At 46.4% G+C, this 25,128-nt stretch overlaps 3 protein-coding genes across 4 annotated transcripts in view; 1 reads left to right on the top strand and 2 right to left on the bottom strand.

Annotated features, from left to right (window-relative positions):
* The window catches only part of Ance-3 (angiotensin-converting enzyme Ance-3), a 67,848-nt gene that overhangs the window by 27,535 nt on the left and 15,185 nt on the right, over positions 1 to 25,128 (top strand). For both annotated transcript variants that reach the window (XM_076795412.1, XM_076795411.1), the window contains exon 11: positions 16,049 to 16,189. In XM_076795412.1, coding sequence (XP_076651527.1) covers positions 16,049 to 16,189 — 141 coding nt within the window. The remainder of the gene's footprint in view (positions 1 to 16,048; positions 16,190 to 25,128) is intronic.
* On the bottom strand, positions 1,431 to 7,463 carry LOC143358111 (uncharacterized). The gene is made up of 7 exons (XM_076795013.1): positions 7,427 to 7,463; positions 6,907 to 7,025; positions 6,558 to 6,633; positions 5,202 to 5,274; positions 4,148 to 4,178; positions 2,736 to 2,861; positions 1,431 to 2,516 (listed from the first exon to the last, which is right to left on the bottom strand). Exons 1-7 carry the CDS (start codon positions 7,461 to 7,463, stop codon positions 1,431 to 1,433), a joined length of 1,548 nt encoding a protein of 515 aa, XP_076651128.1.
* Positions 8,382 to 10,611, bottom strand: LOC143358344 (uncharacterized). The gene is made up of 2 exons (XM_076795414.1): positions 10,563 to 10,611; positions 8,382 to 9,967 (listed from the first exon to the last, which is right to left on the bottom strand). The coding sequence occupies exons 1-2, from the start codon at positions 10,572 to 10,574 to the stop codon at positions 8,861 to 8,863; spliced, it is 1,119 nt and encodes a 372-aa protein (XP_076651529.1). The 5' UTR covers positions 10,575 to 10,611; the 3' UTR covers positions 8,382 to 8,860.

Genomic DNA, 25,128 nt, shown 5'->3' with positions numbered 1-25,128 from the left:
CCGTGTAAAATTCATATCTCTCTTAGCTATACATTATTAATTACGACATCATCATTCCAGAGTATTGGGGTCGTAGATCCTGGTATTACTAATTTTCAAAAACCAAAAAGTTCCCTTCACCCTAAGAAATCTGACAAAACAATTTTAACTTCGCTAGAAACGCAATTTGAACAAAAGCTAGTACTACAACAATTACTAAATTATTTATTTTGAATCTCCATAGAGTACCTAAATCGGTATTTGTTCCTCCAACAACGAAATAAACTGCATTCATGCTGGCCGATGTAATTTGAATTCGTGTTAATAGCTAAAATCGCGTTAAAAAATCGATTGCCCGCGTTCTCGAGAGCTAGGATCGATTATGTAGAAAGTCAGGATCAAGGCTGTAAGACACGTCGCCCTGATGCGTCTGTCCTGCCAGAATCAATTACGGAACGATCTGTCGCGACGCAATTACGACCGGGTCGAGGAGAAACGTGACTGGAATGTGGCTCGCCGATTTCGCCGTGCTCGTCAATCTCAATTGCACATTCCGGGGACATCGGGTTTCTATACTGTCCTATGATTTTTCCTTTCGATCGTCGCCATATTAGACGTCCCTTGATCGGAGCTTTCTTAACCTTGCTCGATCAAGAACGGATCAAAGCGGAGCAACGAATTAAATGACTAGAAACAACGGTTCCTTTCGATTTCGGCGAAAGGCATTTATTTCCACGTCGTACAACCTCTCGCGGAGTTCCCGCACACTAGAACGAGAACTTTCGCAGTCGATACTGGTTGCAGTTCGCTGCAATTCTCTGTACAAATGCATTTCACCATGAGACGACAGCTGCAACGCAATTGCTGGCTTCAACGCCGCTCAGATGGCGTTACTAGGTCCTTTAGTGAATAAAAACTGCATACTACCATTAGACAGAAACGACTTCTTTATCAAATGTCTTACGAGCTACATAAATAAGCAGACTGTGGATTGTTATGCAAAAATGTCCTGCATGGATTGTAGAGGGAACAAGGGTCAAATGAAAATGTATCTCTTCGCTTAATGGTTTTAATAAATAGAGAACAATGCAACAATATTCTTAAATTCTTCTAGCGTCTTACTCGATATTTCGCTTCTCCATTCTTACCATAAATGCATAAAATCCGCAGTCTATAACCGACGATCGCAGCGAACAACATTAACAACCACCGCGTCGTCGATCAGAGAACACTGCAAAACGCCTGCATACATCTACAGTAGGTACTCGCTCGGGGCTCGGAAACGGAATCGGGATTTCAGGAATTCTTTTACCACCTGTAAAGGAATTCTTTTACCACATATAACAAAATGTTCGCGTAAAGAGCGGGCATTGGATCGGTAGCTAGATCTTCTGCCGTGGATCGATCGCAAGAAATCACGTGTTGCCCAATCGCGCTGGAATTTGAACCATTCATCGCGCGAATTCATGGTACTCGAGCGCAGAAGATTCGATCGCGGAGTCTCCCTCGTGATCTGGAATGGGGACGGGTACTTTTACGGGGTAGGGTACGGGTTTTTCGACCGGGTAAGCAATTGGTCTGGTCACGTGTACCGGTACCGGTCTGTCGACCGGTACTTTGACCGGCACGGGTATCGGCTTCTCCACGGAATAGGGGACTTCCTTTTCCACGGGATAGGGCGCGGGTACCGCGACTTTGACCTTAACCGGTACGGGTTTATCGACGGGTACAGGTACCGGCCTTGGCACCTCGACCTTGACGGGTACGGGGACGGGTTTGTCGACCGGGTAGGGGACGGGTTTCGCAATGGGAACCGGATAGGGTTTCGGCACCGGAACCGGTACCGGTTGCTCAACTTCGATCTTCAGCGGGTAGCGCACAACCTTCTCGACCGGGTACGGCTGCGAGACGTGCACTGCTACCTTCACCGGCACCGGGATCTTGCGTTCAATGGGGAACGGCTCGGGTACAGGTACCTGGACTTCATAGTGAACCTTCTTTTCGACTGGATATGGGTCTGGTACGTAGACCTTGAAGGGTACGGGACGGTCCACCGGGACCTGCACCGGGTACGGTACTTCCTTGATCACGGGTACAGGCTTCGGGATCTTTACCGGTACCTTCACGAAAACTTTCACTGGATATGGGACCTTCTTCTCTACTGGATAGGGTTGTGGTACCGGCACTTTCACCGGGTAGGGAATGTTCTTCACCACCGGGTACGGGACGTTCTTGATGACTGGGTACGGCACTGCTACCTTCTTCACCACGGTTACCAGCTTGTGCACGTCTTCTTGTACGTGGTGACCTAGAACCTGGCCCTCGTGGGGAACGTCCAGGGATATTCCTGCTTCGTGGTCTGAAACGAAGGATTCGTAGCTTCCGTCCAGGTGTTCGGATTTCAAGGACTCGCCTTCTAGGGGACCCACGTCCAGGTGGGATAGCTCCAGAGGCTCGTTGTACTCGTCCCCTGCAAGATTTAGTGGATTAGTCACTATGAAGTGAACGTTCAGCAAATAATGTAGGACCACTAGCTTCTGCAAGATTGTTCAAAATATCTATTAGCTACCAGCTTTTCCAAAATGTCTATTAGCTTCTGAAGATAGCTATACAACCGCTAATTGCTTGCGATTAAGAAGAGAGGAGATGTGCCAAGTCCCCGCACCCTAGATCTACGCACCGCGTTTCCCAACAGGTCTCATCGATCCCTTAGCGTTTCTGTGTGTAGTGCCATTAGTTCTCTTCTGCCAACCAACACATTGCATTCTGTTCGGAGGTCTCTGTGTCCTCGGCTTCACGGCCTGTTGTTGGTTCTTCTTCTGTCGCGCAGCGAAACACGACGAAGTCGCGGCGAAGACCAAAAGCATCACCATGATGTTCCTCTGCAACAGTGATCATTACCAATCGTTAACACAGTACCCAGCAGTACAGTTCGCGACCAGTTTGCGTGAGTTTGCATGAGTTTGCATGTGGTTGCGCTCAGTTTGCGTAAGTTTGTATAAGTTTGCGATCAGTTTGCGTGAGTTTGCATCATTTATGCTTCATACATTTCCAGGGCTTACAATTCATGCATCAATTTTATTAAACTTTTCAATGTCAGTAGCAATTAATAGCTTAAGACCTCGGTGCAAAAACAAGGTAAATCCAGGTTTCGAAAATGGTCTAGATCTTACTTCAAACGATCGGCAATATATAAAAGTACTGAGAAGGAGACGAGACATAGACGTGCCTGGTTTTTGCACCATGATCTTCAATTTCTTTTAGAACTGCTGTGTAAAAAGAGGATGTTTGAGCTTCTCTACAACAATAACACAGTCGCGAAGAATTCTATCGAGCATCAATGATTGAACACTCCCCAACTACTGAACATTTAACCATTTAACGAAAACACTGCACACGATCACTGTCACATTGTTGGCCGAAGGACCACTGGATTGTTCCGGTTCCCCGCGACCTTGACACCAGGGAGACGTACCGTGCAATTCATCCTGCGAGCCTTGGCGAACCGATCGGATCAGGGTCAAGGTGTGTCGATCCGGTTTAAATGATCGAACGAAAGCGAGTAAATAGGCGACGAGGAGCGACCAGCTTATATACAAGCGTTTCCCAGAGGCTGCACACGGCGCTAGCCTCTTCAAGGGGGGAAGATCGCTTTCCCGTAGATAGTGAAACTATTCTGGTTCACAGCCTCCGGAACCTTGCACCTCGAAACGAGCCCCGATGATCGACGATCCACGATCCATAAACGGAGTGACACGCGATTCCACGGATCACGATTCCGCGGTCATCCCGCGCGACCTTGGAAAACAAGAATGAGAGCAGCGCGGACGATCTCGGCGCCAGTCACACGCGAAACGAAAGCGAAAGATCGGAGTCCCTTGATCGAGCGAATCTTCTGATTTCTATCCAAATTTGCGTATTGTACGATTGAAATTTCGAATAATCTTCTTGGTACCATCAGCGAAAGCGAAAGCCGCGTGTTGTTATAATAATTGACGATACGTGACTCGAATCGAGTGTGTTCCTCGAAAGAATCGACGCGAGTCATTGTTTTTCTAACGTCTTCACTTTCTGAACATCGGAACTATTATAGGAGAGGTTTTTGTTGGAACTGTGCAAAGAGTAATGAAAGCGTACGGACGTTGAGATGGTGGATTATTCGCTGTACTTTGAAACATTGTGTGAATGTTCCAAAGTATCTGAGGAAAATTAGAGCCCGAAGGAATCGAATAACATAGACACAGTCTTTTCTGGGTGAAATATAAATTTGCATCTTTTTGAATTAACTCGTGAACGTAAATCGTGTTTTGAGCGACATAAAGCGAGACAGGAACTGACTCTAGCGACAAGTTCATCGGTTTAATCATCGATCGTGCGTTCACCACTCGTCGGACATTGAAACCAATGCACCGTGACTCGCAGAAAATTAGCGTGCCGCAATGCGATCGCTTTTAAGAACAGTGTTCACACTCTCCCCTGTGTAACGACCGGAAACCATGCTTTCACGGGCGTGGACTATGTTTACGGAAATTGCGACGGCGATTTGGAGTCGCGGTCTCTCGAGCTGAGGTGGACAGCTCGTGCCAACAAACCTAACGCCGCCGTGACTCCTGACAACGAGAGAAACCGACGCGACGGTCGCGTTAACAGAGGCTATCCCACTCGAATTTCGCGGCCGACACGCGATCGTTATGGTCCGTGAATGCTCAATCCCGTTTCTTTTGATCGATTTTTTATCGCCAACGAGATAGTTAAATGCTCGAACTTAAGAAACGGTGGAGAGACACGCGACGCGGCTCTGATGAGCCTCGAGATAAACGGTCGAGCTACTGTTAATGGACATGCTGCATAATTAGTCCGATTTCGTGTGTTTCAGAACTTTAACAAACTACAGGGACGTCGCTTTCGATTTCCACTTGCTTGGAGGCTTCTTAAAAATCGATTCTTTGGGGTGATTAAATGAATTTTGGCTTTGATTTTCCACTTAGGGGGCTCTTGATTCTTGTGCGTTTTTATTTGATTTACACTTGAAGAAAATTCTGAATAAATATTTGACTTGTTCTGTTTTATTAGAGGGCAGTCTAAGAATTTGCATGAAGTTGTAAATTGCACAGACCGTTGCTATGATTATTATATTTATGTACAATGTATTGTGGATATAGTATAGGTAGTGGATATATATGAGGTTTAGCATTCTCTCATGCATAATAATGATTCCTCACTCTACTGGTAACGTTTCGTAGATCGTTCCTAGATCAATACTTCTTTCAACAGTAGGTAACTCTTTTTTGTTCTCTAGTAAAATCGTTTTATCAGATTGTCATTCTGAATCTTTTTATTAATTTTATCCCTGTTGGGTGCAGTGATAATATTTGTGATTTATACATTGTATAAGCTCGTATAAGTGCGAGCAACGTCGTATTGAACGTATCAACAGTTGAGAAAGTCGTACGACTAGCTTACCAACGAACGTCGAGCGAAAGGGTTCTGCAAAGTGACAGCGAACAGAAAGCGCGGCGGGAGATTCGAACGAAACAACAAAGTGTTCAAAAGAAAAACATTTTCTGGCCTACATTCCTGTAAAAATTCTCTCTTCTTTTACTATTCTTTTAACTCATCTTGGTCGCGCTTGTACAATCCCAAGAGTCGAGACAACTTCGGTCCCGTTAACATTGATAAATAAATTCAATCTCGTCATTCTTGCAAACCAACACCGTCACTTTCAGAGCTCGATGGATTCAGTGTTAACTAGAGAATCTTGACTTTGGGCAATTTTTCTAGGTGGTCCTTCAACAGTCAAAGTCTTAAATGCGATTATATACCTCCCTAATTGACTCGAAACAATCGTTTCCGAGCAAGTTTGTTCAGATGAAAGAAAGGGGGTCCGAGAACAAGGGTGGTGAAATAAAAATGTTTGTCAGCAAACAGCGTTCAGAGAACTCGAGGAAAATAATTTGCACTGGTAAAAAAAGGGTCGTGGAAGCGGGCAGACAGGTGAAAAAGTCGCGAAAGGTGAAAAGGATCGATCAGCAGCGGCGCGAAAGCCAGGTCTCGTGCCGGGGGCGATCATTTCGTCGTCGGTCTCTCGCTTACAGGCTCGTAGTCGCGTGCGGCTGCGAGAGGATTGCGCAACGACCGGCTCTGCTCGTCCAATGGACAGGCACGTAAGTCGTTCGTGAGTCAAGTGGCTTGGGCACGGCCCCGAAGTGGGTCGAACCGAGCAGGGAACTTAACCGTGGACGAATTAACTGACCAGCCATCCAGCGATCTTCTTCTTTTACTGTCCGGCGGCGCCTCGCAGCTTCGGAGCCGATCGAAGATCTTCCACTTTGTTCACTCGTGACTAGACTCTGCTCTCTCAGTCACGGTGGCCGTCGCTAGAACAACAAATTCTCTGTTGCAAGAACCGGTAGCAAAATGGAAGTTATCTGCCTCCGTTGCAAGAATAAATATTATGGCAAGCATAGTTACTACGGATATTTTCTTGTGTTTCAAAAATGTGTGAATACGATAAATAAAAGTCCAGTCATCGATGACCCGAGAAAAATCACATTGTGCACCCCCAAGGGAAAACGTACGAAGCTGTTGTGGCAGTTTCGGCTTCCTCGAGGTTTGCTTCCTCGGTTTCTGCGTTTTCCCGTAGTCGTTGGGCAACTGTTCAGCAGAACTCCGCGCGAGAATCGAAATCGAGGAGCGTCCACGCGGTTGCCCAACGAACGCTGCAACCAAGGTAATTGAACGGTGCTTCTCTCGGTTGCTAAAGTTTCCGGCGGCTCCGGAACCACGGGCTCCGATCCCGCCGTCTTGATAAACGCTCTTCCAGTCGCAACTCCATCTTAAGCTCGAAAATGTCAGGGGACTGTCGTGTACTCCTCTCCGGTCGGTAATTATCCGGAGGCGCGTTTGCCGGCCTCTTCGCTAACTCACATACTGATTGCTGGTCTCCCCAAACCTCTTCGCCACTTTTAGTTTGGATCGTTTCGTGCGGATAAATGTGAAATCTTTGCGGCCCGGGATGTTTTTATACTGTAGCTTCAATAATAATTCTAACGAGTTAGAAGTAATAAATTAGAGTTCTAACGATCTTTTAATATTGCCACTGTTAAATAAATTATTTTGATTGCGTGACACTTTTTGCCGAGTGGGAAATTGAAAGCGTAAAGGGATGAAATTAGCGTTTACGTAGAAATTTGCCAATAAACATCGGAAGAAAAACCCGCAGGGTATCCGTCACGCGTATTGGTCCGCGAACGACGCGGCAGCAGGGGTTGGGTGCGAAATTTACGCTCGCATCATCCCCCGGAAAATAGAATTGGGTTGAAGAGCGGCGAGCCGTCGAGAGGCGGCACGTCGGGGCGAATTACGAGGGCACGTGGACGCGAGGGGTGATCAAGAGCATCGATTTGGCAGGGCCGCCTTGGCAGCGGGCGAACTGGGTCGCGGTTGCCTCGTTCGTTGCATCGGTGCATCGGGTGCATCGCCATCTGGGTGGACAGGCGTGCGCCGTGCCCGACCAGGAAACTTTCCCCGCAGAAATCGAACGATGCTGGGTTTTCCGCCGATGACTGTAATCGCCTAGCGATTTCTCAAACAGTACAATAACCTGTGGCGGTTCTCTAAGGGCCGAGCATCCGATCGTGACGCGACCAAACGACGATCACCGCTCGTTTCCGGAACGCCGGCTACCCTGAACATCGTTATAAGCCGCTTAATGACGAGGACGCTCGCGGCCGAGCCGGGCATGCGGAAAATGAAAGTGGAAATTGTTTAACAAGTCGTGACGGCGTCGGGAAACGCGGAAGGTCGCCGGGAACCGAGTCTTCCACCGACGTATTGGATCCTGGCAAAAATAATGGCCCGATCCGTAAGGGTCCCTGTCCAGAATTATTCTTTACGAAATATTAACTCTTTACCTACCGAAATCCTGTTATTACGATTTTTAATATTTGCACCGCTCTAACAAAAAAAAAGCTTAGAAATTACCGGAGGTAACTTGTTGGTTCACAATTTAAATTGTTGTTGAAACAATTCGGTAGAAGGTAGCCATGGATTCTCTGAATACTATGCCGTGTACTTGAAGCAACAGAGTGTATAAAATTAATGTGACTAGCTTTAAGTACACTGCGGGGTTGTGGACGTCACTTATCTGTGACACTGGCGTTAATCTGACTAGGTTACTTCGATCAACCCCTTGTCCTATATTATCGATCATATTTCTGATTGAACCGAAATAAAACATTACTTCTCTGTCCGATTCTCAGTCTCAATATAAATTGCCTTCTTCCTCTTGGCAACTGTAAACGACAAGGTAGTTGTAACGATCGCGAAGAAAGAATGGACGAGCTGAATTTCGAGGCAGCCGTCGAAGATGATTTTTGCGACGGTGGGAAGCTAGTGGGTGCAGTATCTGTACAACGCCGGTTCACAATTACTAACATTTATATTTCGTAAAAAAAAATACATATTCTGCTATGTCGATGTAGAAAAAAGTGAGATAAGCGGGCTGTTCCAGCTCCACACCTACGAGTATCTCCCTTTCATCCAGTATCGGTGGCACGCGCCGCCCGGATCTCCTCGATCGTTCGCGGTCAAAGAGAGTGATATGTCGAGGAAGTTGAAAGCGACCGCCCGTGTCCGATCTTCCTCCGGTGCGACCGGAACTCCTCTGTGTCGTTCGCGTCTGTGTTCCAGTGTCGCACGAGGACGGAGAGGCGTGTGTAGACGGGGTGTCGCGTGCCACGCCAACGTCCGATCAATTCGTTCTTCTCCCTTGCGCGTAACCTAGAAGATCGTCGATTGACCGAGTTGTTTCCGGTGTCGGGTACGTTGTTGTGGCCGGGCCCTCTAGCGGAAGCTACCCGGAATCGACATCGTTCGTTGTTTAGTGGTAACCTCCGTGTCCGCCGGCCCAGTCGGCGCTATAGCCGGTGCTGTAGCCGTGATCGTGTTCGTGGTGTACCTGTACCGCTACGGGTACTTTGACTGGGTATGGGACGGGTTTCTCGACCGGGTAAGGCACGGGTCTCTCGACGTGCACGGGGTACGGTCTGTCGACGGGTACCCTGACCTCGACGGGTACGGGCCTCTCAACCGGGTATGGGACTGGCTTCTCGACCGGGTACGGTTGCGGTACGGGTACCTTCACTGGAACGGCGTACGGCCTGTCGACTGGTACCGGGTACGGTCTGTCGACGGGTACCTTGACCGGGTATGGGACTGGCTTCTCGACCGGGTAGGGCACATGCTTCTCTACGTGCACTGGGTATGGTTTTGGCACGGGCACGTGGATCGGACGGTCGACTGGAACCTTGACGTGCACTATCTTCTCGACCGGGTACGGCTGCGGGATGTGAACCGGAACCTTGACTGGCACTGGGACTGGCTTCTCGACCGGGTACGGCTGTGGCACTGGTACTTTGACCGGGACGTGGATGTGCTTCTCAACGGGGTACGGTTGTGGCACGTAGACCTTGACCGGGTAAGGACGGTCGACCGGCACGTGAACCGGGTACGGCACCTTCTTCTCGACCGGGTACGGCTGCGGGACGTGCACCGGCACCTTCACGAACACCTTGACTGGATAAGGCTTCTCCACCGGGTACGGTTGAGGCACCGGGACCTTCACAGGGACGGGTACCGGCTTCTCGACCGGGTACGGCACGTGCTTCTCAACGGGATACGGTACCGCGACGTTCTTCACCACGGTGACCGTCTTGATGTGCTCTTGGTGACCATGGTCGAGGACATGACCGCCGTAACCACCCGACAGACCCAGGTTCCCGTACCCGTGGCCGAGTTCCAAACCACCGTGACCACCGGCTCCGATGTCGTAGCCGCCGTCGTAGCTGTAACCGTAGCCGAGACCCAACAGCCCGCGTTTCTCCTGCTTCTTCGTCGTCTTGTCCTCCAACGGCGCCTCCACTTTCTCGACAACCTTCTCCTCGGCCCAGGCCGCCGAAATCAGCAGGGCGATCGCCGCCGTGTAGACCTGCAACCAGCACAGACAAACCGTCAGACACCCCGTCGACGAAATCGAAAGGAAACCTCGAAGGAACACGATCGGCTCGGTCTCGAACACGGGGATTTGGCTTCGATTCTTTTAACACTGGGGCACCTCTTCGGCGAGTCGAACGGGAAACTCGAAGAGACCCGACTAAACCATTCGCAATTGCAAGACTTTAATTGTCACCCGCCGCAATTCGAAAGGGAAACTCGAAGAAACCCGTTTGAAGAATTCCGGATAGCGAGACTAATTTTCTATGAAATTTCGATTTTAGACATCTTCCGATTGAAGACACTAGCTTCCGACAACGTACTCTTATACGAAAGGGAAACTCGAAGCAAACTCGATTGAACCGATCCCGAAGCGTGAGTTTAGTTCTGTCTGTAAGTTCCAGTCGAATCGTGGACACTATATCCGAACACCCCCGCGATTTGTTCACTAGGTCCCCAAAGTGGCGAACGGTCGGTTAGCCTAAGCTCGTGTCTCCGAAGCTCAAAGTTTCTCCGAAGCCCGTCACTGTGTCTCGAGTCTCGCGTTTCGTCGAAGTTCCGCGAAATGCTCGCCGCACGTCTCCACGTACCAGGATTCTCATTTTTGCTCTCGAGATATTCCAGGTGCGTCCAGAAGTGAACTGGATGCTGATTGCCGGCGGTTCGTCGCCTTATATACGCGGCATACTTTCGCCTTCGCCACCCGGGCCCAACTCGCGTACCCCCCACGTTACACCTCTTTGTTCGCGTCGAACGAACGACCACGATCCGCTACCACTCCCCTTTGGGGCACACACCGAGTCGCCTCCTTGTCCCCCCACGCCTCTCTCGAAAACACCGTCCCTCTCCGTTCGACGACAACACGGTTTCGTTTCGTTTCGTTTCGTTTTCTTCTTCCTTCGTCGACGGGGGCCCCGAACGCCGGGCTTACCTGTTACGCGAACAACGACGATGCTCCCGGCAAGCGGGAGTCGTTTCTTCGGTTCGACGCCTGAGGTTTGACCCTGTTTCGACCACGTCCTGCACCTCTGCCGCGATTTTCATGCACTCGGAAGCCTGTAGAACTCGCTACCTTCCTATTAGCTGGAGGAATCAACCTACCGAGCCTTACAACTAACTAATAATAATTATTTGGATTTTCTGCGGTTCGTATTATAATACGTGCTCATTTCCACGAAATCGTCTTCATAATTTCAGCAACTGCAAAATAAAAATTCTCGAACCGGCCATTTTGACCGGCGGAGGTAGGTTTCTGCAAAATTAATTTGCAGAAGTAGCTCATTTGCCATAGTTGCTTTATATGCTGGTGTTCAGAGGTGTCCGGTCGGGTTTCGTGATACAGGATTAATTTTTTGGCGTACAGAATTCTTCAGGTTTGCTCGTGTATCTGTACTTGTTGGCGAACTCTCTCCTCTCTGTTTCGAAAACTGTAGAGCACGTTGTAATTTGAACGATTCAAAACGTACAACTGTGATTAAATGCAAGCCCCTCGTAGCCAACGATTTTAGAATCGATTGTAATTTTCTAGCTTGTTAGACCCTGAGACTGGAAATAAAAATTGTATTGCCACACAGGGAGCCGTTCCAATAGTAATATATGAATACACTTCTCGCTTCTATTTTAATACGTATGAAATCTAGAAATTCCCCATAAAACAGGTAGCTGTGCAAGGTCTGTTAGCGAAAATTCGCGCATAAATCGGCAGGCTAGTGTGGCGCACCGTCCGAAGAAGCCGAGAGGAATTACGTGCTGGGTGAGGAATTTGCATTCCATTCGAACGTCGGATAAAATATCTGCTTTAAACGCAGAGCTTCTTGATCAATTTTCTGGAGTGCCAGCTGCTCCGAGTGAAAGGGAAAGGTCCGTTTAAGGGGAGGGCATCCGGGATCGGGTGCCGGCGCCGAAAATCGTGTTGGCGGTGGCCCGCGCCACTCGGGAACGCGATCGTCATTTTGCTGTTCGCCGATTTCGGGTTCGTCCCGAAGATCGGATCGGGTATCGCCGCGACGAGAGAGAGAGAGAGAGAGAAGGACCTCTCTTCTCGGACTCTCTCGGATCTCCTCTCCTCCCTTTCTCCGTCGTTCTCCTCGTCCTTCTCCTCGAGGCAACCTCGACGGTGTGTTACGTGTTCACGTGTAGCGTAAGACTCTCTCGTAGGATTTATCTGCCGCCAATCTCGTGGGTGCAACCATTTACTCCCTTTCATGAGACACGCGGTCCTACGTCACGATTTCCCTCACTCGGCACGCGGCGGCTCCGCGGTTCCGTTTTCTTCCACGCGGACGCCTACTTAGCCTTGCCCGGTGTTTACTGCGAACGACGCTGTTTTTTGGTTGCATCCCGACTCCCCTGACATCGTTCTTCAAGGCATTTTCAATGATTCAGTATTTTTGCTCTCTTTATTGAACTGCGACGAGGCATAGAAATGGCACCGATGGCACCTTGTTGCTGGTGCTAATCGGTTTCCAGATGCACCTGTGATTTCCTGACATGATTCTTCAAGGCATTTTCAATGATTCAGTATTTTTGCTCTCTTTATTGAACTGCGACGAGGCATAGAAATGGCACCGATGGCACCTTGTTGTGTTGCTGGTGCTAATCGGTTTCCAGATGCACCTGTGTTCTCCTGACATGATTCTTCAAGGCATTACTAATGTTGGAATGCTTCTGGAAAGTACTTTGCCTTGTCGGTGGCTGTGGTAGGCGATAATTCGATTTTAGATGCATCTGTGATCCCCTGACATGATTCTTCAAGGCATTTTCAATGATTCAGTATTTTTGCTCTCTTTATTGAACTGCGACGAGGCATAGAAATGGCACCGATGGCACCTTGTTGTGTTGCTGGTGCTAATCGGTTTCCAGATGCACCTGTGTTCTCCTGACATGATTCTTCAAGGCATTACTAATGTTCGAATGCTTCTGAAAAGTACTTTGCCTTGTCGGTGACTGTGGTGGGTGATAATTCGATTTTAGATGCATCTGTGATCTCCTGACATGATTCTTCAAGGCATTTCTAATGTTGGAATGCTTCTGGAAAGTACTTTGCCTTGTCGGTGGCTGTGGTAGGCGATAATTCGATTTTAGATGCATCTGTGATCCCCTGATATTATTCTTCAAGGGATTTTTTAATGTCAGATCACTTTTAAAAATCTTATTTTATTTAGCAGCAGTGTAGTGGATGAAACGACACCAATGGTACCTTGCCTTGTTGCAAGGTTCCTTGTTCTGCAAGGCATCTTTAATGTTAGAACATTTAAAAAATGTTTATTTAGCAGACGGTAAATTACACGGTACCAATTTATACTTATCTTTGAAAAGGAGAGACAGTTGTTTTACGGATGATGTCAAGAGTCTGCACTCTGCTTGTAAAATTGCCGCGGTGAAACAATTATAGGTATCAGATTTAGCGGAACGTTCTATCGAATTTTTCAGCCACGCGTTAATTACGGATTGGGGAATTTACGTGGTAGAGATATCGAGCAGATGCCAGACGGGTCGAAACTAATTATATTAAAATCGGGAGGAGTCGGACCGTATAATGGGACTGCAGTTCACTTGGCGTTTGTGTTGATTGTAATTCCACTCTGCTTGATAAATTCTTTATTCGATGACGAACGTTATCGTCATCAATCGACGTTGATGTTTAAATAATTAACGCGTACATCCGTTGTATAATTATAACGTAATATTGAAAGGGGAAAAAATTACACTGCAGTCTTCATGCAAATTCCCATCATGGACCCTTTCACGAAATAATTTATTCCACTAAGAAACTCGCCGTAATAAAGGTGCGGTAAAAACGTTATCAGGGTGAGACACCTCAACGCTTTTTCGCATGTTACGAAGTTATTGTCTTCGCGTGTGCATAGAAATCCGCGGATTAAAAATGGAGATGGGGGTTCCATTTTCCACCATAATAATAATGGTGCTTCACCAGTAAGTTTCATTCAGAAAAGCAGTGTTTCGTCAACTCGCATAAATTCGACAAAGGGTCATCGCGAGGAGGAGATTCTTTCGCGAAATTCCTTCTCGCGGCTCGTAAAACCCGCGGAATCGATTTCCGCGGGGATCAGAATGGCGGACGAGATTTGCGAGTCGATTCCGCAAGCATCCGGACGCGGAGTTATTCAACGGGTCCGCGAGAAGCGTCGATGAATCAAAAATTCTCACCCTACCGGCGCGCGGCGGCGACGATCTATGAATATTGCCGGGAGCCGCTTATCGCCGGCGATAAATCCGGCTGGAAAAACGCGAACAGAACGCGGATCCATGAATCATCGGGGATCTCTCGTGCCGTTCACGGAGAAGGTCTCGCCTTGCTCCCAATTATTGTCAAAGCTGTTTCCGTTCCCCTAGAATATCGATACACGGAGGAGAGCCCGTCCGCCATCGCATCGGAACGAAACGAAACGAACGAGTTCGATCGGTTTTTCGCGTCGCGTCGCGGCGCCCGTCTAGAGACACGCGATTCGCCTAACCACGTGGGCTGATCTTAAAGGTCAATCGATAAAATTTGCCTGCAGGATTATTCTTAGCCGGCCGTAATCGCTGACCCTAGCCAACCCGTTCGGTTTCACCTTCGTTCGCATTAATTAACTCCGCATTACTCCGCCGTCGGCGCTAGACCCCGCGAATTGAGTCATAAACAACGGTACAAACAATCGAGTGATCTATCCCGAGAAATCCTGCTGCATCATTGACGGGGTCGGCGTTCCTCGTTTTGTCCGGAAGACTATACCGATCTCGTTTGCCAAATCCGCAGGCTGAAAAGCAGATTGGCGTGACAATATAGATTCAATTTGAAAAATCTTTCTTCGACGCAGAAGAAGATTTAAAAGTACGACGAGTATACAGTTGAAATGTATGCACATTCATTATACGAGTTGTAGCTCATTTATCAATCTAAAAAGTGTATTATTATGTAATACATAATCATTCGGTTATTTTTAGATGTCCTCAATTTTCGTCGTTCAGTGATACCGAGCTGTGTAGTAAATTCACGCGTAGCTCGATCGGAAACCTGTTTAAAAAGACTGTATATATGTATTTTATGCGGCAGTGGACGTACAGAAGATTGCTTAAAAAATTTGTACGGCTACCGACGCAAAAGACGCGTATTTCAAGAAACCAGCTACGAAAACAAATTTACGAGTAGACCGCGGATCTTTATGCAAAAGATGTCTGCGATGAACGGAAGCTACGTAGGAATTTCTTGTGCTCTTCAATCATTTCAGTAGCTCGAGAACAATAAACAATTGAGTATTTCCACTGTTTCAAATTGCGCGACATCCGTAGTCTATTTACGAGCAACGGCGCGATGTTAAAAGTGAATTTATTTGAAAGAATGAAGCATCAACGAAGCGCTTCGGCTGTAGAAGGGAGGATTAGCCGTTTGCTGAAATTGCAGTCGATCGTCCATCTTGCTTCGCCCAATTTCTCCGTTTTAATCCACGGCGAAACTTCGCGAAAGCCGTCACGAGAACAAAATTGGCTCGTTATGAAACGATGATCCGAGAAACAGCGACATTCCATGCTTCCGAGCTCTTCTGGATGGCCGGCCTTATTTCGATGGAAAGTAAAGGCGGACGAAACACGTAGAACGATCGCGAACACCCTGATATTACGTAAAGGTCGCCGCCGATGAAGAGTCCCCACATGTTTTCACTCTCTCTCTCAGTCTCCGCTGGGTCTCGCGATCTATTCAGGGAAGAAGAGAGCTCGACCTCGTGACGAGTCTTCAAAGGAATAGCTGTCGGATCGACCTCGTTGACAGTGGCCTTGAGAACGCAGTGTCTGCGGTTTGTTCGTGGCTCGCGAGACGTTATAGGTGGGGAGGTCATTAAACGCTCTCCGGCAATTAATCTCTTCTCGCCCGGTCGCGGTTCCGTTGACTCTCGCGTCGATTGTCCTGCTCCTCAAGCGCGACTGTACCCACTTCCATTGTTCGAGATCGATCGTCTGGATCCGAGGGATCGATGGGATCCGGTCCGATCGGAGATCGATGCCTGCCAGATGTCCCCGTCGATCTACATATCCCGCGTGTATACCTAATTCACTTTCTCCTGCGTTTTTCCAGGAATTTCGTCGCCGGTGTTCTACAGTTTCAACTGTATCGAGCGATGTGCAACGCTGCTGGACAGAGGTCATTGGACGATCCAAGGAGGCCCTTGCACAGGTGCGACTTCTACAGGAGTCCCGAGGCTGGGCGGATCCTGGGGTGAGTGGTTGTTCACCTAATTTTATCATTCTTTGCCTGGGGAAATTTGTAATTTTGATTTTAGCACGATTTCTTGCCACTGTTGAAATTCAAGGGGTTTAGTGATTGGGTTATTTTTTGGCAGACTGTGTAAAAATGTTGAATCGTGAGATTGATGGCTAGTCGTCGGTAACACCCAATTTCTCTAATTAAATGTGAAGAGATTTACGTAATTAATCGTCGATGAGGTTGTTGTATAAATCTTGAATTTCTTTCAGACACGAATTTATGCGTTCATGTTTCTCCTGGATATAGTCATTTATTTGAGACTTTCTTTTATTCGTATTAGCCGTAAAAATGTATAAATCCTCTTTTTCTAACCGAGGTTTATTTCGAAAGAGAGTAAAGCAAGTTGATCAATTTTACCCTCTATAAAGCATTGGTTCCCATACTGGGTCACACATAGATGACACAGCTCTTCGCCCTCCTTTATAAATTTTAATCCCTCCTTAATTTTTGTTGCGACATACTTTGTGTAAATCGACTTCTATTAGGTTCTAAAAGAAGATTTGGAAGAATTCTTTCGAATGATCATTCCGCAATATTTGAAAGCATTGAATAGAAGGACTTGGCGTCGGTATGCAAATAAGAATGGTTTAAAATTAGAGTCCAGAGCGACATGTGCCTAACGATCCCGGCATCGTCTAATATAGGCGATTATTCACGAGCCTAATTTACAACTTAAAGATTTCGTTTTTCTGGACCCGAGTGTCGCGAGGCTCCAGCCCGGACTTTCTAAACGAGATGACAAATGTTCCAGAATTGTTTGCGACTTTTTTCACCGGTTAGCGAATTAGCTAAGCCGGCTAATGCGGCATTAAAGTGTCGTAAAACTAGCGTAACTCCGCCAGACGAGGCGGTAGCACGGAAGGAGGATCGCTCAAAACCGCTGTCAATTTCTTCGAGACACGAACACGGCGACGATATCGATAGAAAGTTGATAATTGAGACGTGCCGCTAAACAAATCGATAGCGCCCGATGGACTCCAGTTAGGCAAATTCGAGGTTTCTCCTACAGTCGAGAACGGTCGGCCATATTCGCTGTTGAGAAACGGAAATTTCGACCGCATTCCAAAATCCCCGTCAGCCCATTTTTGTTACCATTTTTATCGTTCGCACGTGAACATGGATTCCGGCAAAACTTTCATCCCACACTTCGAGAAGATCCGGTCTGAATGCAGTTTGGATCGCCATGCCGACGGTTTTAACGATCCCCAAGGGTTGTTTATCGATCGCTGGCGCAGCTAATTTTCCAAAACGCTACGCAAAAAACGCGAATTTAGTGTGTCTCGACGAAAAAAGAAGGAACACGATAGAATTTCAGCCAATTCCGAATGGGCGAGAGGCTGATCAGCGATTCCCTGATTATAGATTCCGATTATGTATTCAAGGTGATAGGCAAATGGCGGACGCGTCCTCTACTTCTATCACCACTAAAAAGTGGAACTCGGAATTTCCTGCTGACGCTGCCGATCGCTTTTATGACTCGATGACGGAATGATCGGGTTTCTTCGTTATTTTCGAACACTGGCTCTGCCGGCGGTCCCGCGGAATCGTTTTGGGGAAAAACATGACATGACATGACTGGGTCCACTTCGACCTAATACTTGAATGGCATCACCTGTGAAACACCATTAAAAATATGTCCGAAAAAGTTGATGAACAACTGTTTAAATGGAACCAGAGATCCCCATCGAGGGGAGCATCAAAACCACCCTCCTGCTCCTTAACAGTGTTGAGAATTTCTGGAAAAAAACTGCGACCAGAAAGAATTTTAAAGGCCAATTATGTGAACCAGAAAAAAAAGCTATTGATTTGGTTCTCGCAATCTCGGGCCCGAAATGTGTCCAGTTTGAATCCCACCGGCAAACTGGAGCCGGATGCGGTGACGCAAGCGTTAATTCCAAATTCGTGTCGAGAAGGAAATCGGTAAAAAAAAAAATGGTGGTAGACAATGTCCAACGTTCAGATAGCGACCAACCGGTCGGAATCAAGGTGAGACGAGATCGGAAACCGAAGCCGAAGAATTTTATTGTAATCGTAAAGATTGGTGAAACCGGCGAACACCTGTTACAATTTCTCGCGGTTACGTAAACGATGTTAAATCGAAGAAGGCGAAGAACATAGAGCTGTAATCGGCAGTAAAGTTTTTTCCACGCTCGAGCGTCGGTTACGCGTCAGAGACATCGATGCGTGGGGCCCAAGGAAAGCGAGATTCGTGCGTAATACATACGACCGCTTGCGTCGTAAATCACGATTCGCGATGGGCCCCGAGATGCGCCGATCCGTGGCCGTCGAAAAAAATATTTTCAATTTTTTGGCTGGCCTGTCCGTTGCCACTTGCAAATTACACGTTGGAAATCCTATTGAGATATTTACTCTTCTGGAGGAAAGCTCGGGGTTGCAAATTGATCCATCTAGATTTTAGTTAAATTTAACCGTACACCACTGTGCTTGCAAATATTGCTTCGAATATCCTTTTGAGGTATTTCATCTTTCAGAGGAATGGCCAGTGTTGTAAATTTAACCGTGCAGCACTTGCGAATGACATTTTAAGAATCCTCAAAAATCCTTTCTGTGGTCAGTCATTAGAGGTATAGTTGTTTTTTGATACTTACATATACAAATTTTAATAATCACACTAAATTCACAGCTAATAGAATGTCTAGACAACTTGAAAGCTTTAGTATTTTCGATTCTTCGTAAAAAAGTGTTGTATTGTGAGTATAAATTGATGGACCAGTCTTGAAAGAACGGATAGCGAAACCAGTTTTGTGATATTTTCAGGAGAGAGGGTCCTTATCGCACAGAAGTGTAAAATTTTTTATCTTGCAGAAGATAATAGATGGAATTAAATTTCAATATTTATTTCAATCCTCTAAAATATCTGTGTTCTACTGATTCCAAGGGTTGATTGAAATATCGTCGAAGCTTTCATAAATATTTTTAATTGGACATTTAGAAAGTAAAAATTCTATTGCCGATTACCTAACCCCGAACGTGGCCAATTACGCCGAGGATCTCTCTTTATTTTAATTCTTTTTCTATAAATAAATATAGAGATGCTTAACAGGTGGAAAGTGCTAGTTTCCTCGCACCGTTCGAACACGAAACCGATAAATACGATATACGATGTTTCACAAGTCGTTTGAAAAATACGAACTGTTTCAGCGTGGTATAAAATCGGTGAAAAAAATTAACCAACAAAAATTGAATTTCTGGGTTCTAAAGACAGGTTTGCAAAGGCTGTGGCCACGCATGTGGGGCACGAAAGTGAAAAAAAGAACGTTTAATGCATAAAATAACGGTGCAAGAGTTAATGGCGTGTGTCGATCATTCTCGTGGAGTTTTTTTCTGGGCATGGGTAATTAACGAAATGCATGTGAAAGCACGCGTTCCAACAAATGACGTGAGTTCTGATGCAAGTAATTGTAGATCGCGGAGGTAGGATGTGGATGTTGGTCTTGCGGGGGATCGGGAGTCGACAAAGGGAGTTCCCAAGGTTTCCGGAATATTTTCGAGTGAAGGATATCCTTCGAGGAACGTCGAGACGAATACAAGGCAAACAGTGGTCGCGCGGCCGATTGAAAATACGGTATTCACGATTGGGTCGAGGGGTCCGAGGCGTATTATATCGATCCCGCGGCGATCCGATCGCCTCCCTTGACAATCTCCGGTAGTCTCTGTTATCTGGGTCAACGAGAGGGAAACCTTTGTTCGGTTCCGCAATTTCTCTTGCCAATCTTCCGTCCGTCTCCTCGATTTTCTGACGGGGCCCTCCCACACGGCCGACGCGGCGCCGCGCCGATCCGCCGGATATCGATATCATTGGCTCCGTTCTCGGGATACGATTTAATTAAAATCGCGAGCCGACCGGAAAATCTTGCTCGATTAAATCGTCGCGAGTGCTATCCCCTTGGCTGAATCAACCGCGAGAAACGAGCGATTTCGAGCAGGAACACTGTCTATTAGTAAAACTACCCTCGAAGAGTAATTTTTTCTACCCCTATCCGCGGGGGGAAATTTTGAAAAAATTCCACGAAATAGAGCTAAAGCGTAGTTAATATGTGCATTTTGATTTGTTGAAATATCTCGTGTAATAATCGAGAAAATCGCTTACAAAGTTCTGATTTGTCTGACAGGTGTCACTCAATGGATTTCAAAAACTACCGTTAGGAAATCATTTTTTCCTACCCTTACCGAGTGACCAAAAATTATGAAAAAAATCTGCGATATAGAGCTAACATACACCTACTATTTCCATTTTATTCCGTTCAATTATCTCAAACAGCAACCGAGAGGGCCGCTTAGAAAGTTAGGGGTGTCCACTCCCTCGTTTCTTTCTCAAGAGTACGTACATGAAAGAGAATGACTAAAGAATGAAAAATAATGATTGCAAGTTCTTCCAGCAGTTTCTCATGGTCTAAACATCGGAGGGAATGACTGCAATTTCAGCAATCATTTCTCAACCCCGAGTCTTGCACGTCGATTTATAGTTTGAAACTGAAAAGTGTACAAAATCTTATATGTCAGAGCTTTAAAATTATTTATCCGTTTGATTGCTTATACGAGGGTTGAGCAATGATTGGCGAAAGTTCGTTACGTGTTTCTGGAATATTATCGACGGTCGCGAAGAAACGGAACTTTGAACAGTGTCATAAGTACTTGCCCACCTTGTAGATCCTAATCGAGAGTTCATTTTTTTTTACATTTATTACTATTCACACAATTTTATACTGCGTAGAATTTCGCATGTGCAAAACCACATTTTATTGTTCAATATTAAATCTGTGTGTCATTGCAAAGCAAAATCAACAGGGACGATTTCATCAGAAGATTCTTTTACATCTTCCGAAGTCATGACCAAATATTTATGAACGACGCCATGTGTTCAACGAAGAGATTGTTTAACGAAATCTAGTGAGTGCGAAAGGATTACCTAATCGGAATTTCGTCAATCCAGAATTTTGTAACCGAAACCACGCCTCTGCGTCGCTCGCTATATATTTCCTAGTAGTTTGTAACATTATCGAGCACACGATTCTCGCGGTAAATGTCCTAGTGTCCTTTGATTACGATCATTATGCGCATTACGAAACTGCGAAACAAGGCGCGAGGACAGGGATGAAGAATGATCGAGCTTGGGCCTTCGGAAGACTTCTCTGCTACAAACGGTGTTGGATAATCGAACATTGTATACGTGTAATTTCTACGCATTAGGGATTCTACGTGAGATCGTCCGATAGGCACGATTTATGATCGCTTGGTAGTAGGTCTCGACAGTCTGCGTAGTAGTATAATGTAGAAACACATCGTATCGCTTATTATCATACGTTTTCCGTGAAATTTACAAAAATCTTGATCGACCAAACGCGTGTCCAATGCTTTAAATCTGCCGCAAACAATTTTTAATTAACACGTTCCTTGGGTCGTTGAAGTTGTAAACCATTTTATGATGTGTTCAGACAAGCAGTTACTAAATGAGCCATAGGCTTGGAAAATTATTTTTGCTGAAATGGAATGATCGTTTTCTGATATGTCGAGACTATAAAAAAATGTCAAATGAGTCAGATGCTTGGGAAATAATTTTACTGAAATTGTGAAGTCGTCCTTTGACGTTTTTGGAATACAAGAAAATTGATAAGCGACTCACAGGGTTGGGAAATAATATTACAGAAATTGTAAAATTGTTCTCTGACAATTTTCAAATACAAGAAATTGCTAACGGGGTTCTACGGTTAAAAAAGAATTTCTGCTGAAATGGGAAGATTGTTTTCTGATATGTTTCGACCATAAAAAATTGTAAAATGAGTCACAGGCTTGGGAAATAATTTTACAGAAATTGTGAAGTCGTTCTTTGACGTTTTTATTTTCTAAGCGAGCCATAGGGTTGAGAAATGATATCCGCTGCGATGAAAGAGTTACATTTTGATATGTTTATTTTCAAGGGAAGTAAGAAATGATTTCTGCAGCAGCAGAGAAGTTGACGAATGTCCCGAGGCTCGGAAAAATCGGGTGGGGTCAGAAAGCGTGTGGATCGATGAGGAACGGATCGAATCGCGGCGAGCCGGGGCTCGCCCGGATCGATGGATCGCAATCTGTCTGGCGCTTGTCCAAAACGGACAACTTCCTGCGATCTGGGTTAGGTTCTAGGCCTCCGTTCGCCTCGGACACACGGTTACGAAAGCGATCGAGGACCGCAAGAACGCGCTTGTGTGTCGCAGAAGAAACTCACGCCGGCTTGTTACGCGTCGCACTTCCGTTTCGCGAACCGTGTAACTTTACCCGCGAGCCCGGGAAAAAGCAGCGACGAGAGTTGAGAAACGACGTGGCCAGCAACCAGAGAGAAAGAGAGGCGGAGAGGCTTGTCGATACGATTTCAGCTTCCTGGAACACAACGTTCTCGGCCCCATTAGCATTTCGAGCGAATGCTAATTCCATCTTTCTGTCCGGCTGGTTTTTCGCGGGCCGCAATGATTCGAGAATAATGGCCGTGTTAACGCGCGCCCCGTCGTTATTCGTCCCGATGGAATTCGAGCGGAACGCGGATTTCCATGCAAATGTTTTTCATTCACTCCCCGTTTGATTAACTGCTGCTCGATTAATTCCTGACTCTGAACGAAACGGATAATCGTGTTTTCCAACGATTATACGGGTCGACCGAGTTCTCCATCCGCCTCGCCCGCATAATTTCGTTGCTTCTCTTTTGTTCTGCTGGTTCGATAGCCGTGTAACACAGCCTCGATATATTGGTCAGCGTCGCTAAACGATTTTAGGGATTGTCTCCGGAAAAATGATTTTTTTTCTACCACTATCGGCCATCCAAAAATTTTGAGAAAATTACACGAAGGAGACCTAACATGTACTTACTGTTTGCTTTTTTATTCAGTCGAACATCTGAAGTGGTGACCTAGAAGAATTCTAATTTTTGCGGTAGGTGACTCTCAACGGCTGTCAAGAACTACCTTCGTAAAGTCATTTTTTTCTATCCTCATCAAGCGACGAAAAATTGTGAAAAAATCGAGGATATAGAACTAACATGCGCTCGCTATCTCAATTTTATTTCGTTCGAATATCTCGAACAGCGTCGGAGAAAACCGTTCAGAAAGATAGTGGTTTATCCCGATAACGATGGTAAGCTTCTGAAGATTTTAAGCAGGATCCGTGAAAAGATATGAAAAAATATACAGCATCCGTTGGTCCAAGGTCGCGGGATTCGGGGGCATATATTGCGACCGAGGACCGGTGAGAATTTCATTCGGGGATCGAGTTCGCATAAATCGAGGTAGATGCGAGATACCGGCCCGATCGGCGTTAAACCGCGGCGATTAACTGAGAACCGGCTGAAATTCATGCAAATCGTCGTCCCCGTCCTTGGAACGGGAATCGACCAGCGTCGTCATTCGAAAGTGCCTCGTCGGCGTGTTGAGCAACATTGGCCTGCCCGGGGAAGCACGAGGAAATCGACGCGGACGTTTTTCCAATAATAATAGTAACAATCGCGGGTTCGCGCCGGTTGACGGGCCCCTCAAGGTCTCTATCGTGTAACGAGTCAGCCAGCAACCGATTCAGCGTCGTGCAAAACCGTACCCCTCTAGTCAAATGACACGCGTTTCCCACAGTAGACACGGGACCGTCGTAATGAGTCAGGGGTTCACCCTTAAAAAATCACCGTAGAACTTGGTCTCGTAGACGGCCTCGTGACTTCTACCGCGCGCGGCTGGCGAATGGGAGCCTATTCGAGACGTGGATTTTGCTGCAAACCTAACCGAGAAGGCTCTCTCGTGATCCAATGCTAAACAATGGAGCACGACGGGTTCGCGCGTCGAGTGCTAAGTTGGGCAAGATGCATCGTCGTCCCTATTGACTGCCCCTCTCGGTAAATTGAAAGCCGTGGAACGCTCCGTGGAATGATGGATGATAGGTGCGCCGCACTGCCGCACTGCCGGCCGCCGCGCGCTGCGAAATCGCAGAAACTTGACGAGCGAAGTCGTAAAGTTGTAAAACTGTAATTACGCCGCCTAAGAACAGCGAGAACGCTGAACGAAATTTGTGCTATCCATTGTTTCAGGCGTTTCTTAGGCGACTCGCGCCGACACAACAGCGCGAAACTTTGTCCTTAAGGTTTCCAGAGCCATTGCAATCTGGAAAAATATCTGGCGCGCGATTTTTAAAGGTGTAGAGCTTTCGATATTGTGTTTCGAAGAAGTCGATTCTAAAACGAGGATAGCTCGTGTGAATTGCCTTCGACACTGGGCCTTAAGTGAATACACAGCTTAAGGTTTCTTTTTAGATTGATTCCAGTCAGACTCGATGTTCATTTTTGCAGACCTGGAACCATTCAATGCGTAATTGCAACAAATACACTCGTCTCTGTGATGAGAAAACGAGATAGTGGCTCTCAAGTGGACAAGCACCTTAGGGTCTCTTCTGACTCGAGAAAGTGTAGATTAAATTCTGCTCCTTAAGGATTACTTACTGATTAATTGTTACAAATGGAGGCTTCTGTGAAGAGAAAACGAGAGTCAGCTTGAAAAGTTGCTCTCGATAGTGTCTCTCAAGTGGACAAGCAGCTTAAAGTCTCTTCTGACTCGAGAAAGTGTAGATTAAATTCTGTTGCTCACGGATTATTTACTGATTAATTGTTACAAATAGAGGCTTCTGTGAAGAGAAAACGAGAGTCAGCTTGAAAAGTTGCTCTCGATAGTGTCTCTCAAGTGGACAAGCAGCTTAAGGTCTCTTCTGACTCGAGAAAGTGTAGATTAAATTCTGCCGCTCAAGGATTGCTTACTGATTAATTGTTACAAATGGAGGCTTCTGTGATGAGAAATCGAGAGTCAGCTTGAAAAGTTGCTCTCGATAGTGTCTCTCAAGTGGACAAGCAGCTTAAGGTCTCTTCT

The sequence above is a fragment of the Halictus rubicundus genome, chromosome 10 (genome assembly GCF_050948215.1).
Source record: "Halictus rubicundus isolate RS-2024b chromosome 10, iyHalRubi1_principal, whole genome shotgun sequence".
Classification (NCBI taxonomy): domain Eukaryota; kingdom Metazoa; phylum Arthropoda; class Insecta; order Hymenoptera; family Halictidae; genus Halictus; species Halictus rubicundus.
This window is presented reverse-complemented; position numbering and strand designations above follow the sequence as displayed.

Excerpts from the sequence above, each read along its gene's own strand:
- LOC143358111 (XM_076795013.1), bottom strand. The coding sequence starts at position 7,463 with ATGGCGATGCACCCGATGCACCGATGCAACGAACGAG. Across the intron at positions 2,862-4,147 it reads CATTCACACAATGTTTCAAA|AGGAACATCATGGTGATGCT; the intron begins GTACAGCGAATA and ends TCACTGTTGCAG. Across the intron at positions 2,517-2,735 it reads CTCCGAACAGAATGCAATGT|AAGCTAGTGGTCCTACATTA; the intron begins GTTGGTTGGCAG and ends ACAATCTTGCAG.